Source organism: Malaclemys terrapin, chromosome 3 (genome assembly GCF_027887155.1).
Source record: "Malaclemys terrapin pileata isolate rMalTer1 chromosome 3, rMalTer1.hap1, whole genome shotgun sequence".
NCBI classification, from domain to species: Eukaryota; Metazoa; Chordata; order Testudines; family Emydidae; genus Malaclemys; species Malaclemys terrapin.
Window position 1 is genome coordinate 54,101,004 of NC_071507.1, and position 16,805 is coordinate 54,117,808.

The 16,805-nt window shown below is 46.6% G+C and overlaps 1 protein-coding gene across 1 annotated transcript in view; it reads left to right on the forward strand.

Annotated features, from left to right (window-relative positions):
• Nucleotides 1–16,805, forward strand: part of COQ8A (coenzyme Q8A) — a 72,828-nt gene that overhangs the window by 24,970 nt on the left and 31,053 nt on the right. Inside the window, exons 4-5 of the mRNA XM_054021727.1 lie at nt 1,166–1,232; nt 12,273–12,347. Coding sequence (XP_053877702.1) covers nt 1,166–1,232; nt 12,273–12,347 — 142 coding nt within the window. The remainder of the gene's footprint in view (nt 1–1,165; nt 1,233–12,272; nt 12,348–16,805) is intronic.

A 16,805-nucleotide genomic window follows, 5' to 3' on the forward strand; every position in this document is an offset into this window, starting at 1 on the left:
TCTGCTTTAGCCACACAATCACCCTTCCTCACCCTCTCCTCCGGCTCCTCCTCCGAATTTGGCTTATTGCTACGTGGGTGGTAAAGGGGACGGTGTCTGGTTTTTTGTTTTTGTTTGTTTTAATTTTAGTCTATGCAATGTTGTTCTGTCACTCCCCTCCCCCCCATTCATCTTCTGTGAGAGGATGGTTAAAATGTGTACATGAAATTAGAATTGTTCTCTATTAACAGGTGCTCACCTGTCACTCCCCATGCTGGGCCCTCGGGTGCCATTGCATGCTTAGGATAATTAAGGGTCTATATTTACTCTTGGCTTGCAGACTGAGACATGGAGCAGGTGCAGACAGCTGTAGGCAGTCTCAGTAGGGGTGTGAAAGATTGAGTGGGCACTATATGTTGAATTCCTCTGAACTGAGTGTGTGATCCCTCCAGGTCAGGGTGGCCCCCACTATTAGGATAGCATATGGGAAGCTTGAACTTCCACCCCAGAGTATAAACATACCTAAGAATGGCATAATCTTGCAAATGCTGTACCTTGCCCTCATGTGAAAGAAGGAGGAGAGACTATAGTGGAATGAGAGAGTGCACAGCGAAAAGATTTGCCATCATTGATCTGTCTCTCTCTCCTTCTCCAAACCCCACACCAGATGTTACCAGGATTCACAGTTAATTTAACCCATTGGGCTGCTTTTAGTAAACCCACTTGTGCTTGTACTGCACCTGTAACTGGAGGGGTAGTCTATAGTGCTATGAACCTGGTAACTTTCAAGAGGATTAATTTCACTAATGCAAGGTATGTGTCCTGTAGATCAAAGGGTGGCCAAGTTAGCTATAGGGTCTACTTAGACATGAACACAAACCTTTTAATCCCTCTTGCTTCCTCTCCATGGCTCCCCCAGTATTTGCCACTGGAGATGTTTAATGTTTGCTTCGGTTTACAATTTGCATGGTACACTATGTTCGCTTGGAAAAACATGAGCTTCTAGAGGCTACAGGGTTCAGTGCCCTAGAAATACCTAGGGTGGGATTTGTGGGATGCTGATTTCTAGCTTGGTGTAGGTCTTAAAGCATCAAATAAGTTATGTTATTTTCTTTGGTAGCATCAACCTCTCTTAGCTGAGTTTCACTGTGAATTTTTTCTTATTTTGTTTCTTCCAATCATGCAGCTAAGTGAACGGGCCCGAGAGCGGAAGGTGCCAGTCACACGGCTTGGGAGACTCGCTAACTTTGGAGGTGAGGGGTGTGTGTGTGTGTGTGTGTGTGAGGGCCTGGCACTTGTGCATGTATTTGTATTAGTCAATGACCATGAGGGTGCTGATGGTGAGGCAGCAGGGAAGAGCTGAGTGTAATGAACACTAACCACCTCTGTTCCAGTTAAGGACTCGGTTGTGCCTTGCTACAAATGGCTGATTTGGATCAATGCTCAGCTCATGCTGCTTTATTATGGTTGCAGATCGCATCCACTAATCTGAGTGGAGTTGCAGCAGGGATGAATCTGGCCCACGGTACAGTGGGACGCATTGTAGAGGCCAAACCCCCAAAGTTGTTATGATGCGTATGTTCTGAGACCTGGCTCTTTGTCACTTTCTTCTCTCCTGTATTGTCCGGCTGCCGTGTAGCAGTCTGCCTCTAGTGGAAACACATGATAGTCTTAGAAGTTCTGTGTGGAGGATTTGGTAGGGTGCTGCTACTCTTCTTGATAATACTCTGTTCCTTCACCTTTGGTTTTTTTAGTTACCTGTTATCCAATAAAAATGCCTCTGCTCCTGCAGACTTGCTTATTTATTCATTTATTTTCGAGGGAAACCTTCCTCTGGTTACTTCAGCAGCATGAAGTACTAGAGTAGCTTGCCTTAGTTTGAACTGATCCATACTGTTCACTTGATTAGTGGCCAGATGTTATGAAATGTATTATTCTGGTGGAGGATGGGGAGCTTACCTGCAGAACAGACGTGGTCGATGCATTTAACTCATTAATAAACCACTTTCTAATTGGAAGATTATGTAGGGCCTGATCCTACAAGCTTTCCTTGTGAAGAATTCTCACTGAAATCAGCGGGATTTCTGTGCACGAATGGCTTGCAGGATTGGGCTCGTATTGAAAGGATAGGTGCTTTTTAAGATAAACATCTTTATAGCAGTAATAATAGCTGGCACTTGCATAACACGTTGCATCTGGGGATTTCAAAGGGCATAACAAATGTTAATGAAACTGCACAGTATCCTCCCTGAGATAAGGGAAGTATTACACCCAGATTACAAATGGGAAAATGCTCGTGGAAGTGCATGACTCCCAGTCCCCTATTCTGCAATCAATAAACTTGCAGTCTTTTGCTTAGATGTGATCATGTTGTTTATAGATAAATGCAGCATAATTACATTGTGAGTTTTCTCTCAAGTAGTGTTTTTAGAGCCTCTCACACCTATAAGGACTTCACAAAATCTGCTTGAAACACACACACACAATCTAGACATCCCCAGATTATTAATACCATGTTCAGACCTGTCAGTGCACAGGAGTAGTCCCCTTAGCCTACTTGTATTGGAGTGTGTGTGTGTGTGTGTGTGTGTGTGTTAGTGTTACGCATGCTGGAAAGCACTGGAAAGGAACAGTTCCTTGCAGTGTAGCTTTGCTTAGGATAAGCAACACTTAAATTGTAGGATGTGGGGAGAAGACTCTTAACACCTGCAGGGAATCTGAGCTCTGCATTTCAGTGCAGGGTTCCTGATCCACCTCATTCTGCTCTGCTGCATAAAGAGGACAACGCATCACGATTCACTTCTTAGAATAACAGCATCTCTTTTAAAACAATTTTTTTTTTGAAGCTCTGAGAGTTTACAGGCCTCCTCCGACCTGAAGCACTGACATTAGTGCTTCCTGCACCCTAACCCATGTTTTGAAGAAAGCATGTTGCATTACTGCTGTCTGTTCATATTTTCCATGTAACCAGATTTATCCTAGCTGCCTGCTGACAGCTGCTTGATGTGAAATGGCAACTGTCCATGCTGTTTGTCTCTGGACTTTCAGTACTGTGGGTATACAGCTCCAGGTCTCTGCATTCAAGACTGTGGCATGAGGAATGGCTGACTCATGCTTCAAGCTGGAAAGTTACCCTTAATGGGTGGGGAGGAGAGAAGTGAAACTTTAATATTAAAAAAAAAAAACAGGGAGGGGCAGGGAATACATTGTTTACAGTCAGGGTCACTTGGAAAACATACCACTCCTCCATACATCACTCTCCTTTCTGAGGAGCTTGAAATTGAGGTCAAGAACAGCTGGGCTGTTGCTTTCAGCCTGTTCTTGGTTCCTGGTTTGCTTTTTCCAATCTTGGTGAAGGAACAGAGGGGGTTTTGTTCAGTTTTCCCCACTGCCATGGGTTCTTCCTTGATAGTGTCAGGAATTGATAAGCCTTTTCTGCAACAATAAGGAGAAGTATGATCTTCTCTGTGATCTTGTTAGCCTCTTAATAGGTGTTAAGCAACAGGTGGGTTGATTCAATAGGCAAAGTCTCTCCTTTGGTGGCTGGGTGGGTTGGCTAATGTTTGAAGGAGTCTTTCTCCTCTGAAGTAAGGAGGAGGTAACACAGAATCAGGAGAATGATGGATCATCTGGAGTAAGAGGGAAAGCTCCTTAATTAAGAGACCTGGGTCTTGGCTGGCTTGAGAGAGAGAACTGTAACTTCAGAATACTTTAAGCAAGTGTGGGGTCTGTATGTGCGGAGACTTGGCTCCGTTTACAGTTAAAGGCAGCTTCTGTACATTATTTACTCTAAGTTTAGAACTGTTTTTGGCCTGCACATGTACTTAATAATAAAAACATTATACTGCAAATCCATATCTGGTAACTCCAGACAGTGGTTTTACTTTGCTTGTTTTAATCTGATGAGGTAAAGACCCTCTGCTCCTTAAATCTTTACAATACATTTTAAAACTCTGGTGCTGTGTATACTGCCTATGTGAGATTCCTTGAACTGCTCTGCAGCAGTAATCACAGTAACTTCAAAGCTCAGGGCCTGGTTATTGGAGGTGCTTGCACTCTCAATAGAAGATGTGCTGGAGACAGGAAAACTGCACCTACGATGATCTAAAGAGAGGTAGCAGTTACAATGCCAGCAGATGGGAACGGCTGCAGAAAGGAGTCTGAGATATGCTGCAGAAAAGAGGCAGGGCAAGAAAGACAAAATGTTGAACAGTGAAGGGGAACCCCTAGAGTGACCATACCTCACAGGTTAATGGGAATTAACAGCACATCTACTTATATTCCTTAGAACGTTGAAGCGATTGAGATTGTGTGTGAGAACAAGAGTGCAGTGATCTGACGAAAACACTTAGCATTGGGATATGATCTTTTCTGTTCCATCAGCTGCCTGTTACGATACTTAGCGGTGGTAGTGGCTTTGCTGTCTTTGTATAGAAGGATCATTGCCCTTGTCCATTGGAGTCTAACCTGACTTCTAAAAGCAAGGAAATTGACAATGAGTTGAGTTGTTTGTTCTCCCTGAACTTTGAGAGAGGGCTTTACATATCAGTGATCTCATTTGAAGATGCATATGGGATGGGGAAGAAATTTTTAGAGAGTATATTGAATAGCTGGGATAGATTTCTGCTTGAGAGGTGAATATGGATTAAAAAGATGTAGAGTCTACAGAGTGGCATTTGACCTTTCTCCAACTTTCTTGAGGAGGGACAGTAGCAGTTTTAGTTCTCATTTTCTTATGAGATGGGAAACTTCTGATTTATTAGGGAAGGATGGGTGGGGAGGTGAAAACCTAGGTTAGATTTCAACACTCCCTAGAGCAGTGGTTCTCAACCTATTTACCATTATGGGCCGGATATGCAGCTCTCTATGTATAATGTGGGCCACATCCACACAAATATATGTATGTATGTATGTACGTACCTGTATGGCACTGAGTATGTCACATGGGCCGCAGCTGCGTGCTGATTGGGCCACAGGTTGAGAACCTCTACCCTAGAGTATACTGAACTGAGTATCCAGGCTCTTTCATGCCACTTTTCCTTCTTCTCTTCCACAAGAAACAAGACAGGTGCCTTTCTTTTCCCCCTTGTGAATTTGAACAAGTTGGACATATTTTGGAGAACATACTGGTCTTCCAGCTGCCTTATTGTTGGAGCCCTCGTGCTGAAACGGGAATGCTTGAGGTTTCAGTAACAGAGGGTGTTAAGTATGTGGTCTGTTGCTGGGAACTTGCCTGGAATCAGAGCCTTTCTGGGAGCAGAGGTGTAGACTGCCTTAAAGCTTGAGGATTCTTTCCTGCAGTGTGTGCATAGAACACTGTGAACTAATTGGAATTTAATGCTGACTAGAAGTAAATTCCTTCATTGAACTTTGGTCTCTCCTTGCATGCATTATACATGCTTGGTTCTGCTGAGCTTAGTGTTTTATTGAGGCTATTAAATGCTAGAAACTTCCAGTGGAGTCATTCTAGCTGTAATTGGTTTCTGAGCAACTCACCACAAAGTACAGGCGCAACCATAATATATGGGGTCCGTTCTTTTTATTGTATTAAAATATTTTCAGGACTGATGATTACTTTGTTTACATTTTTGGGGGTGAGTTTAGTGCTCAGGAAGCTAGTAGGAATCTATGCCAATGGCTAGATTCGTGCTGTGCAAAGCTGTCGCACGCAGATGGTCAATCTGTCCTGCACTGCAGCACTCTGTATAATGCTTGCAGTGTACAACATGACCATACCCAGAGCACATGCTGCTAGAGGGGAAAATATCTTTCACCTTCAGAGCTTGGCAAGCTGTGCAGAGCGGTAGCAAACTGTTCAGCATCCATCAGCTTTGTTATGTCAGTTGCTCAGTGAGTGCATTCCTTTGGAACGGACCTGCTTCCAGGATGGCTCATGTTTTCATTTCAGTTTGTAGCGTAATGGGAATTAGCAGGCACCTGGGAAATGTCTAAAACAATACACTGATGGAAAAGAAAGCTGTAGGCTGTAGCCTTGAATTTACCCATATGCCTGGGTAAAGCATAGTTGACGGTTGCACTTTATATTTTGACACCAGCAGACTTGTTTATTTTCTCTCCAGAGGTGCTGAGCAGCTTCATCTCCTGTTGACTTCACTGGGAGTTCTGGATGCTCAGCCCCTCTGAAAATCAGCCCGGAAGCGTGTGGATTTTGTTCTAGAAGGCTGCCTCTATTCAGAGGTAAACAGTCAGGTAGTGTAGGCTGAAAACCACAGCCTTTGGGATGGTGAGTATGTAGAAGTTTGGAAAAACAAATATTAATGGATTTTCTTGAAATTAGTGTCTTGTTGGGTCTAATCAATTCCTTGCAGTATTTGTAGGCTTGGCAGGATTCAATTTTTATTCCCCCCACCCCCCAATTTTGAGAGTTAAGATAAATGTTTTATTTTTTAATATTTACAGTTGCTGGAAATTAAGTGGGGTGTAGGATTGGGGGTTGGGGTTAAGGTTAGGGCAGTGTTGATAGTGGGGCTCCCTGCATGGTCGAGGGGCCCAAGACACCAAGGGTGCAAGGTGCGGGGGAGGCTGTGGTCTGGGCATGGCAAAACAGAGACCCCCAGCCAGGGATGCAAGGAGGAGGATGGGAGCAATCCCTGGGTGCTTTTGAACAGTTCCTGCCCAGGGATGGCTCCCACACTTCTGGCTGCTGAGTGAGTGAGCAGGGCCTTCATGGGCTCTCTGTAGTTGGCTGATGACATCAGATCCTGCAGGGACAAGGGATAGGTAAAGGGGGGGAAGGGCAGCCTGCACTCTTGGCATGGCAGAGCAGAATCCTAGGGCCATGAGGAGGAGGAGGAGGGCATAGCCATTCAGCACCAAGGTGGCCACCCCTGCGGTGGGTGCTCTTTGTCCTCGTTGTCCTGGCTGGGGGTCTCTGCTCTGGTGGGCCAGGACTGTAGCCGTGTCACTGGCCCTGCAGAAGCTCACAGAGCCCATTGCTGTCCAGCTATCACAGGAATGAGGGAGTGGGCCCATGAGAGCCAGGACTCTCTGCACTGCAACAAGGCCAGTGACACCTGATCCCTTCAGGAGCAAGGAGGGGAGGCTGCATTCCCACCAACTGTTACTGATCAATATCTTTTTGTGGATTTCAGTCCGTCAGCTGAGCTAGATGTTTACCCACATCTATCTATTTAGATCAAATTCTGCCAAGCCTAAATATTCGCAATATTTGCTTGGTCACCTTCCCCTTAACCCTTCTTGTGAACTGTCTTTGTTGTGTGAGCCGAGAAATACCCTAAAGAGCCCATAAACAATGAATGCTAAATGAGTTTAGTGAAAAGGAAATGTAGTGTTTTTAAAATAAAGCTCAAACTAGTCCCTAGTGTAATTCTGTTGCAGTCAATGGAGTTACACGACCAGCAATGAATTAGGCCTGTGCTCTTAATTTTTTAATTTTGCAACTTTACAGTAAATAACAGGAAGGGGAATAGAGAGAGACATGAAACTGTGAAAACTCAGATGTAAAAAAAAAAATGCTCTGTGTAAGCCTTAGGGACCAGTGAAATGCACCAGGTCTTGAGGAGGGGACTGCCTGATGTGTTCTTCATGGGAATAAAAGTCTTCAAGTTATTTAAAATATTTGTACTAGCTTGTTGCCTGGCTTGTTGGCTTTTTCTTGATGAATGGAGTGGGTTTGCAGTACAGTCAGTTACTGTCTTTGCAGACTTTGTTGCTCTATAGCAACAATCAAAGCAGCAGGATCCCACCCACCCCAAGGGCACTTTCTTCCCTCCCCCACTGTGTTTAGACCAGATTTGTATATTGTCTTATTCCCCTGTTACATTTCCAAATAGTTCATTATATCAGCAGACCTGCTGTGGGGTTGTTGCACTGAATTTCAGTATAATGCTCACAGGACCATAACTCAATCAGATTCAGACCACCACAGTGATGCTGATAGCCTTTAAGTCTTTAGGGGCAGGAGTATAAAAACAGCCAAGGCTTAAGCTTGCCTAAGCCTATTTTTTTTTTTTCTTCTCCTGTTTCGAGCAGTTGTTGGCTGACACTTGTTACTCGTTTTCTGCTAGAAAATCCCACGGAATTTTCCAATTTAAGAAGTGCTACTTTTAACAAACTCCTTTTTAATCCCTTGCTCTATACAGTGTAAACCCTTGCAGCCTCTTCGCAGGGTGAATTGTTGCGTTGTAGTTTTTAAATTTGGATTAGAAACTCTTTAGGGTGAGGGATGAAGAGCACTAGGCCAGACTCTGATCTCAGTTGTAATATTGTAAAGCAAAAAGTACTTCTAAGTGTGCTAGAATTGCTCCTGATGAACACTGGTAACTGAGATAGAATCTGGTCCCTAGTCTTTCATTTGAGTGGGACACTGTAGAGACCAGTTAGAGCCAAACTAGTTTAGAATTGCGGTAACAATAAAACAGAGCTCTGAATGGGAGTGTTACCAACAGATCTGGTGCTAAATGAGCTATATCTTGGAGCTTGATGTCAGCACTCATTCACAACCTAGAAAATTGCCTTTTGGGGAGTATCAAGTATCAGAGGGTAGCCTTGTTAGTCTGTATCTACAAAAACAACAAGGAGTCTGGTGGCACCTTAAAGACTAACAGATTTATTTGGGCATAAGCTTTGGTGGGTAAAAACCTTCAGGTGCATCTGAAGAAGTGAGGTTTTTCCCACGAAAGCTTATGCCCAAATAAATCTGTTAGTCTTTAAGGTGCCACCAGACTCCTTGTTCTTTTGGTGAGGACTCTTTGCTCTCTTTAAATCTTCCTGTCTGATTCTTTTTGCTTGCTACTGTTAGTTCTGTAATATAGTGCTTGCTATTGCATGTGTGTCACCTAGAGAGGAATTTTTCAAGGAAAGGTTTTATAATCAGAAAATGCTGATTCATCAAGAAAGTTTTTCAGGTCCACATTGGGAAGGAGACCATAGCCAATAGCTCCTTCCTGTCTTGGACCTCAGAATCCTTCCCAATGAATAAGCATTTTCTGATTAAAAACCTTTCCTAGAAAAATTACTCCATCTGTAGTTGGGAGACCCAGATTTGAGTGCATGTTCTATCTGATTCAGAGGTGTCTTTTGTTTGTGGTTTCTCTTGTGGAAAAACTTTGAAAGGTCTCCATCTTGTTCCAGTATGGAATGAAAACAAATTCTGAAACCATCATTTTTCATGAAATAGAATTCTTGTTTTCTGCCCATCGCTAGTGCCTGCACTCTACTGGATGGAGTCTGACATCTTTGAGTGTCTTCATGTTGTCCTTCAGTGGCTCTAACCCAGTGTTCCCTCTAATTTTTCCCATACATGTGCAGAATGAATTTTATGTGCACCAATATGGAGGTAATATGTGACACATCACTTCCATATTGATGCACATAATAAGATTCCTGTGGCGGGTTGGGTCCAAGGGGTTTGGAGTGTGGGAGGGGGCTCCGGGCTGGGGGTGCAGGCTCTTGGGTGAGGCCGGGGATGAGGAGTTTGGGGTGCAGGAGGGTGATCCAGCTGGGAGAGAGGACTCCCACTAGCTCTCCCCGCAGCAGCACCTTGGTTGGGCGGGGAGGTGCCTCTCCCTGCTGCAGCAGCTCTGGGGTTGGGGCCCACCTCTTCCCTGGCTGTGGCAGGTCTGGGGCTGGGTTGGGGGAGAGGGAGCAGAAGTGGTGCCCCTCCCCCGGCTGTGGCAGGTCCCGGCCAGGTGGCTTCCCTGAGCGCCTGTGTGGCCGCGCAGCTTACAGGGAACTTAGGCTCTAACCTTTATTGTTAAGTTATGCCCAGTCAGGTATATGTTTGGTTGTGGGACCAAAACAGCCTTGGTTATTCCCTGCTATCAACTGCTGAGGCTATATGGCTACACAATTATTCAGCATGAGCAAGGTTATTGGTCCTGTAACTAATTATCTGAGAGGTTTATTACTGTTGATAGCTTCAAAATCCTTACCTTTTTAAAAACATGTTGAGATCCTCTAAAAGATGCTATTAAGTGAAGAGTTTTATTATTTAACTTGTATGCTTCATATATTGTCAAATCTCAATACAAGAGGTTGAAAGTTCAGTTTGAAAGTGAACTGCCTTATCAGAATAAAATATGTAAACAGAAATGTAATCAGTCAAAGAAAAATAATCCCTGCTGGTTAATGTTTAATAATAAGCCACTGTAACATCACTGGAGCTGCTTGTGGCAATGCCTAACCTTGCACTGGGTGTTTAGGTTGTGGAGAAGTTAATGTCTGAGATAAAGGTGGAGCTATGTTCTGAGTGGAGAGTACATATATTGGTTAAAATCTTACGGGGAGTTAGAATTAATTGGGAGGAAGGAGAGAGACCCATTATGCCAAGAGTGTCAGCTGGTTTGGGCCCATATTTGTTAAACTGGCACCACAGAACTCTTGTTTTTAGTACACAAGTACCCTCCCATCTGCAAGCACAACCATATTAGTTGTCCTTGTGTGTCTGTACATGTTGCCTGGCTGTTTTGTATCAGTGCATTATGGGATACTATCCCAGGGTGCTCAGCAGGGGCTACAGTCCTTGGAGGACATACATATGGAACATATGCTAGCAGTATGTGGGGCAGTGCATTCTGGAATATCCTGATTTGCAGAGCTGAGATGTAGGGCTGGCTGGCTTGGTTACCTTAATACCATTGGGGTCCTGACTTAACCAGCAAATTAAATGTTACGGCCTGAAAGAATGAAGGAAGGAAGCCAGCCTATACCCCTAGCAAAGGTAGTGCGTGGTTATCGCCATAGCTCTTGGATTCCCACTCAGCTTTTAGGGGGGAGCACTGATTTAAGTGCTGCACAAGCTGAGGAGACAGTTACAGTGCAGGTGGCATTTATCGATTCCAAGGTCCAGAAAGGTCTGCTCTGATCGTCTCAGCCTGACCTCCTACGTCAGTGGTTTTCAACCTTTTTCTGGTGACCCAGATGAAGAAAATTGTTGATGTCCGTGACCCAACGGAGCTGGGGATGAGGGGTTTGGGAGTGGGAGGGGCTCAGGGCTGGGGCAGAGGGCTGGAGTGTGGGGCTGAGGGCTGTGGGGTGGTGCCAGGAATGAGGGGTTCAGGGTGTGGGAGGGGGCTCATGACTGGGGCAGGAGGTTGGGATGCAAGAGGGGGTCAGGGCTCTGGGGTGGGGTCAGGGATGAGGGGTTTGGGGTTCAGGAGGTGGCTCTGAGTATGGGGGGAGGGGCTCAAGACTGGGGCAGGCGGTTGGGGCACGGGTTTACCTCGGGTGGCTCCCGGTCAGCAGCACAGCAGGGGTGATAAAGCAGGCTTCCTGCCTGTCCTAGCACCGTGGACAGGAGGCCCCCCAGCGGCTCCACCCCCCCAGTTCCTGGCCAATGGGAGTGTGGAGCCGGTGCTCGGGCGGGGGCAGTGCATGGAGCCCCGTGACCCCCTTGCCTAGGAGCCGGACCTGCTGATGGCCACTTCCGGGGCGCAGCACAGTGTCAGAACAGGTAGGGACTAGCCTGCCTTAGCCAGGCAGCACCGCCGAAAGAACTTTTAACAGCCCAGTTGGTGGTTCGACCTAGTGCCTTACATTCATTCCATGACCCAGTACTGGGTGGCAACCTGCAGTTTGAAGATCACTGTCCTATATAACATAGGCCAGACCTTGTTGTTAAACCATGTTGATGGCTTGGGCACAATTGGCATTTAGACCCAACAATGTTGCTAGCTGCTTATGAGTGTGATTGGTGGTTTTATTGTGTAGATTTGGCTTCAGCCTCTGCCTCTACCATTGAAACTTCGCTAGCAACCTCTGTGTCCGAACATGTTTGCAATTTCCTTGACGAGTGTGAACGGGAGGATTTTTCTTTCCTGAGAACTGTGCTATCAAAAGCAGTATTGTAACCTACCTTCCCAAATAGACTTCCTCCAGAGTGACTTTTTAAAGCTTCGCTACAACTGGTGTGTGGAACCCTACTGCTTCACTCTTTTGCAGCATGCTTGTGAGCTGAGTATTCTAGAACTTTTTCGTCAATAATAATATAGCCCTGACATGCCAGAGTGAATGAAGAGATCTAGAGTGAATGAAGAGATCTAGGAGAAGGGTGGGTTAGTGTTGAATTGTTAGCTTATACTATCATAAAAGCCAGATCTAATCAAGTTACGTTGTACATTTATAAATGCTAAAGTCTTGTCTTCCCTATCTGTAGGAAAAGCAGATATTTCTGCAATCCATGCAGTCAAGGCTGATTTCAAAAGAGCTACCTCTCAGTATCCTCTGAATGTATCAAATGGCTTAAGCATACACAGATGGCATATTTGTGCTCATTCACCACTGACTTGTTTGTTTTTCCTCTTGTTTTAAAGGACTAGCTGTTGGTCTTGGCATTGGGGCCTTGGCAGAAGTTGCAAAGAAGAGCCTTAGACATGAAGAACGCAATGGTGAGCTTTCTGGTGTGCTTGTTTTGAACAGAAAACCTAGTTGCTTTCTCTTAGGCATTCTCTACTGTGTAGAAGAATAAAATCCTGAGAGGTCTCCAAAGGTTGCGATTGTGATGCTGTATGTTAGGAGTGGAGTGGTTTTTTTCCCCCCCCAGTTTCTTTTGGTTGAGTTAATTTCTTTTTAACCTCATAAATACAGGTTGTACTGCTTTACCAACTTACCTTGTACATACACAGCTCTATGGGTGCAAAGGTGCTTCAACCGATATAGCTTATTCCATAAGGAAAGGGGAGTAAGCTCTACTGGTCTAACTATTTAAAAAACAAACAAAAAACCCCACACCCCTGACTGAAATACTTATATTAGTACAAAAACTGAGAGTAGACCAGGCCTTAATGTCTGAAACCTTGTGGTGTTAGTGATTGAAGTAATAGACTTGCTTGACCTTCAGCAATATTCTACCTATTTGATACTCAGGTGATAACTGCTGTAAAAAACCCATGGGAAAATAACTTATTCAGACACTAAATTGGCATTTCACTTTTTTCAGTATCTTTCTCTTGACTATTCTGTAGACATGCACAAAGAAAAGGCTATGTGCCATACAAGCAGGTTTATACCAGACTTTGCATTTCCTCCTGTCTTCCTTGTCTCATCCCCCAATTTAAGAAAAGGGATGCCGGTTCTGGGTACGTCTCCTTTGCCCACTGGCGTTGGTCTGAATTAACTTTACTGCTTTTCTGCACCTATATTCTAGTTGGGAGAGTTCCAGCCCCACATAATGGTAGGGAACAGTTAGTGCAATCCATTGTACTGAGGCGTGGAAGATAGATATGAACATGATCTTTTTTCCTACTCTGGAAGAAAGCAGCTTACTCAGGGTTTGTGGCTGGGTAGATGTTCTTGTTCTGTTTTCTATCCACAAAAGCTTGGATCAGATGCAGCATCGCTTTCCATGAAGTTCCTGCCTGCCACCCAATATCCCTGGTGTTATATTTGACTTAACACAACGGGGGTCTTGGTACCACGCAAGTTAACAGAGAGTTCATGGTGTAGCCAGTGTTGGAGCTGAGCATCTTTCTGACTCTTGCCCTTTAGTTCTGACCACCATCCTTGAAATCCTGGCTTTTGTAACTGGAGGCTCAGTATTCCTAAAAGGAAATGGGAGTCTGCTTAGATATAGGATGCTGACTAGGTTGTGGCAGGCACCTCTGTCTCTGGGCCGCCCCCCATAGATCTGTGTTCATCAGGACCTCCTGCGTAGGGTAGCACGCAACATAAACCTGCAGGCCAAGGAGGTGGTGGAATCAGAGGACCTGGTGGTGGACATTTTGGCCCCAGAAGATCCGTCGAGTGTGGCCCTACCCCTCATCAAGACCATCCAGACGAACGCCAAAATCACCTGGCAGACCCCGGCCTCCATTCCCCCTATGGCCAAGGGGGTCGAACATAAATACTTTGTTCCCTCGCAGGGATATGACTATTTGTTCATGCACCTGCCGCCATGCTCGCTGGTGGTTGCCGCTGTGAATGAGAAGGAGAGGCACGGGCACCGGCCCCAACCCCCAAGTTGAAGGACGCCAAGCAGCTGGACTTGTTTTCCCGCAATGTGCACTTAATGAGTGGACTCCAGCTCCGGATTGCCAATCAGCAGGCACTCCTGAGCCACTACAACTTAACTCCTGGAACTCCATGCTGAAGTTCAAGGAGCTTGTGCTTCCTGAGTCCAGGGAGGAGTTTGAGGCCCTTGTTGACGAGGGCAAGATGGTGGCACGGACCTCTTTACAGGCCTCACTGGACGCTGCAGACTCAACTGCGTGTACCTTGTCCTCGGGGATTGCCATGAGGCGCACCTCCTAGCTGCAAGCCTCTGGCCTGCCCCCGGAGGTTCAGCAAATGCTGCAGGACCTGCCCTTTGACGGGGAGGGCCTGTTCGTGGCGCAAACTGACTCTAGGCTGTATAGCCTTAAGGACTCGAGGGTGACCATGAAGTCCCTGGGTATGCACTTCAAGCCCCAACAACCACAGTAGCACTCCTACCCTCCTCGGCCGCAGCAGGACTTTTACAGGTGGCGGGGGCGGAATGGCAGGAGGAAGCCCTCCAACCTCCCGTCTGGGCAAGGCCAGGGCCTGACCAAGCCATAGACGGGATCCAAACAGGCCTTTTGAAGGGACGCCCGAGGACAGCGTACCAGACTTATCCCTGGATCCTTCCCCGCCCTTTTTGAATCATTTATCCCACTTTCACCGTGCATGGTCCCAAATAACTTTGGACTGCTGGATTCTTCGCACGGTGGAAGTGGGATACTCTTTCCAATTCTGTTGTTTCCTGCCCTCCTACTCCCCTTCCCCATCCCTCTTCAGGGACCGTCTCACGAGCAATTCAGGAGGTTCAGGTGCTCCACGCCATGGGAGTGGTAGAGGAAGTACCATCGGAACTAAGGGGCAAGCGGTTTTACTCTCGATATTTCTTAAGGCCAAAGGGGGCCTCTGGCCCATTCTGGACCTGCACAGGCTTAACAAGTTCATGGTAAAGTTGAAGTTCTGCGTGGTCTCCCTGGGCACCATTATACCTTCCCTGGATCCTGGAGACGCCCTCGACATAGAATCATAGAATATCAGGGTTGGAAGGGACCTCAGGAGGTCATCTAGTCCCATCCCCTGCTCAAAGCAGGACCAATTCCCGACTAAATCATCCCATGAAGGATGCGTACTTCCACATAGTGATTCGTCTGGCGCACAGGCGCTTCCTGCACTTTGTGGTCAACCATGAACATTACCAGTTTACGGCCCTTCCATTCAGCCTTTCCACAGCCCCCCAAGTGTTCACCAAGTGTATGTCGGTTGTTGCTGCCTTCCTCCATCGACGGTGGGTGCAGGTGTATCCCTACCTCGACTGGTTGCTTCGGGGCTGCACCAGAGAGCAGGTGCAATTCCATCTCCGCCTGATCAGGTATACGTTCCAACATCTGGGTCTCCTCAATGTAGCGAAGTCGACCCTGGAACCAACCCAGAGGATAGAGTTCATCGGGGCGGTCCTGGACTCTGTTCAGGCGCAGGCCCTCCTGCCGAACTCCCGTTTCCAACCTATCGTGGGCATCATTTGAGGCCTTCAGCGATTCCTGACCTCGACAGCTTGAGTCTCCGTGGCCACTTGACTTCATGTACGTACATGACCCGGCACACCAGGCTCCGGCTCCAGCCACTACAAGCATGGCACGCCTCGGTCTACCGCTCAGGGTGCAACAGCCTAAATTTGGTGGTCATTGTCCCGGAGCGGGTCCTCGCCTCCCTCCGCGGGTGGCTCGACCCCGGAGTGGTGTGCGAGCGAGGCCCCTTCCACAGCCCCCAGCCTTCCTTGTCCCTGGTCACAGATGCGTCAGCTATGGGGTGGGGCACACCTCTGGGGAACCTTCAGACTCTGGGCCTGTGGTCTCAGTCCGAGCTATCCCTCCATATCAACGTCAGGGAGCTGATGGCAGTGTGCCTTGCTTGCCGAGCCTTCCAGGTGCAACTGTGCAGTCGTTGTGTGGCAGTTCTCACAGACAACACCACAGCCATGTTCTACATCAACAAGCATGGGGGAGGGGGGCCCGTTCCTCCCCTCTGCCAGGAAGCCATTCGGATGTGGGAATTCTGCATAGCCCGCTCCATTCATCTGGTTGCTTCCTTTCTTTCTGGGCTCCAGAACGCACTGGTGGACCACCTCAGCAGGTCCTTCCACTCGCACAAGTGGTCTCTCTGGAGGCTGCTATTGCTGGCAGATAATTTGATCTGGGGAGGGGACAGGAAGAGTGATGCAATAAGAAACTGAGAGCAAATGAGTAGATGGGGACTAAGCTGTAAAGGTTCTTGAAGATGGCAAACAAGAAGCTTGTATTTGTGTGGTGCAGAGGGAGCCAGTGCAGAGATTGAGAGAAGCAATAACCTGGTCAGAACAGGCCAGGATGAGGTTATCAGTAATATTTTTGAACTGAGTGGGGCAAAGTGAGTGTGAGGAAGTCAGAGATAAGGTTTCAGTAAAAATTGGAAATGAGGACCAGGGTCCATGCTAGTGTTGTGGGCAGTGAAGAGGCCAGATATTTAAAGGTGTACCAGAGGAAGAGGATGAGATTTAGAAATGGCCTAGATGTGCACATCTGGAGAGAGGATGGTATCAAAGATTATTAGACTCAGAACTCAGTGCCTCCCCCCAGCCCTTCTGAAGGCTTGTTTATATGGATCCTCCATATGTCCTGAACGAGCATCCTGTAGTATGACACTGTCTCATGGAGTTGAATCTCTTCATCCCCAACCTCAGCACTGTCTGCCTCTTAAAGTGATAGAATTGGAAAGTAAACATCTGATCACATGGGGAGGGAGGTGAGGGTGAAGAGGGGAAGGCTTCCACAACCAGGTTTGATTTGTTTGTTCTTGTGCAGCACTGGCAGTTTCAATAAGGTAGACTTCTTATCAAG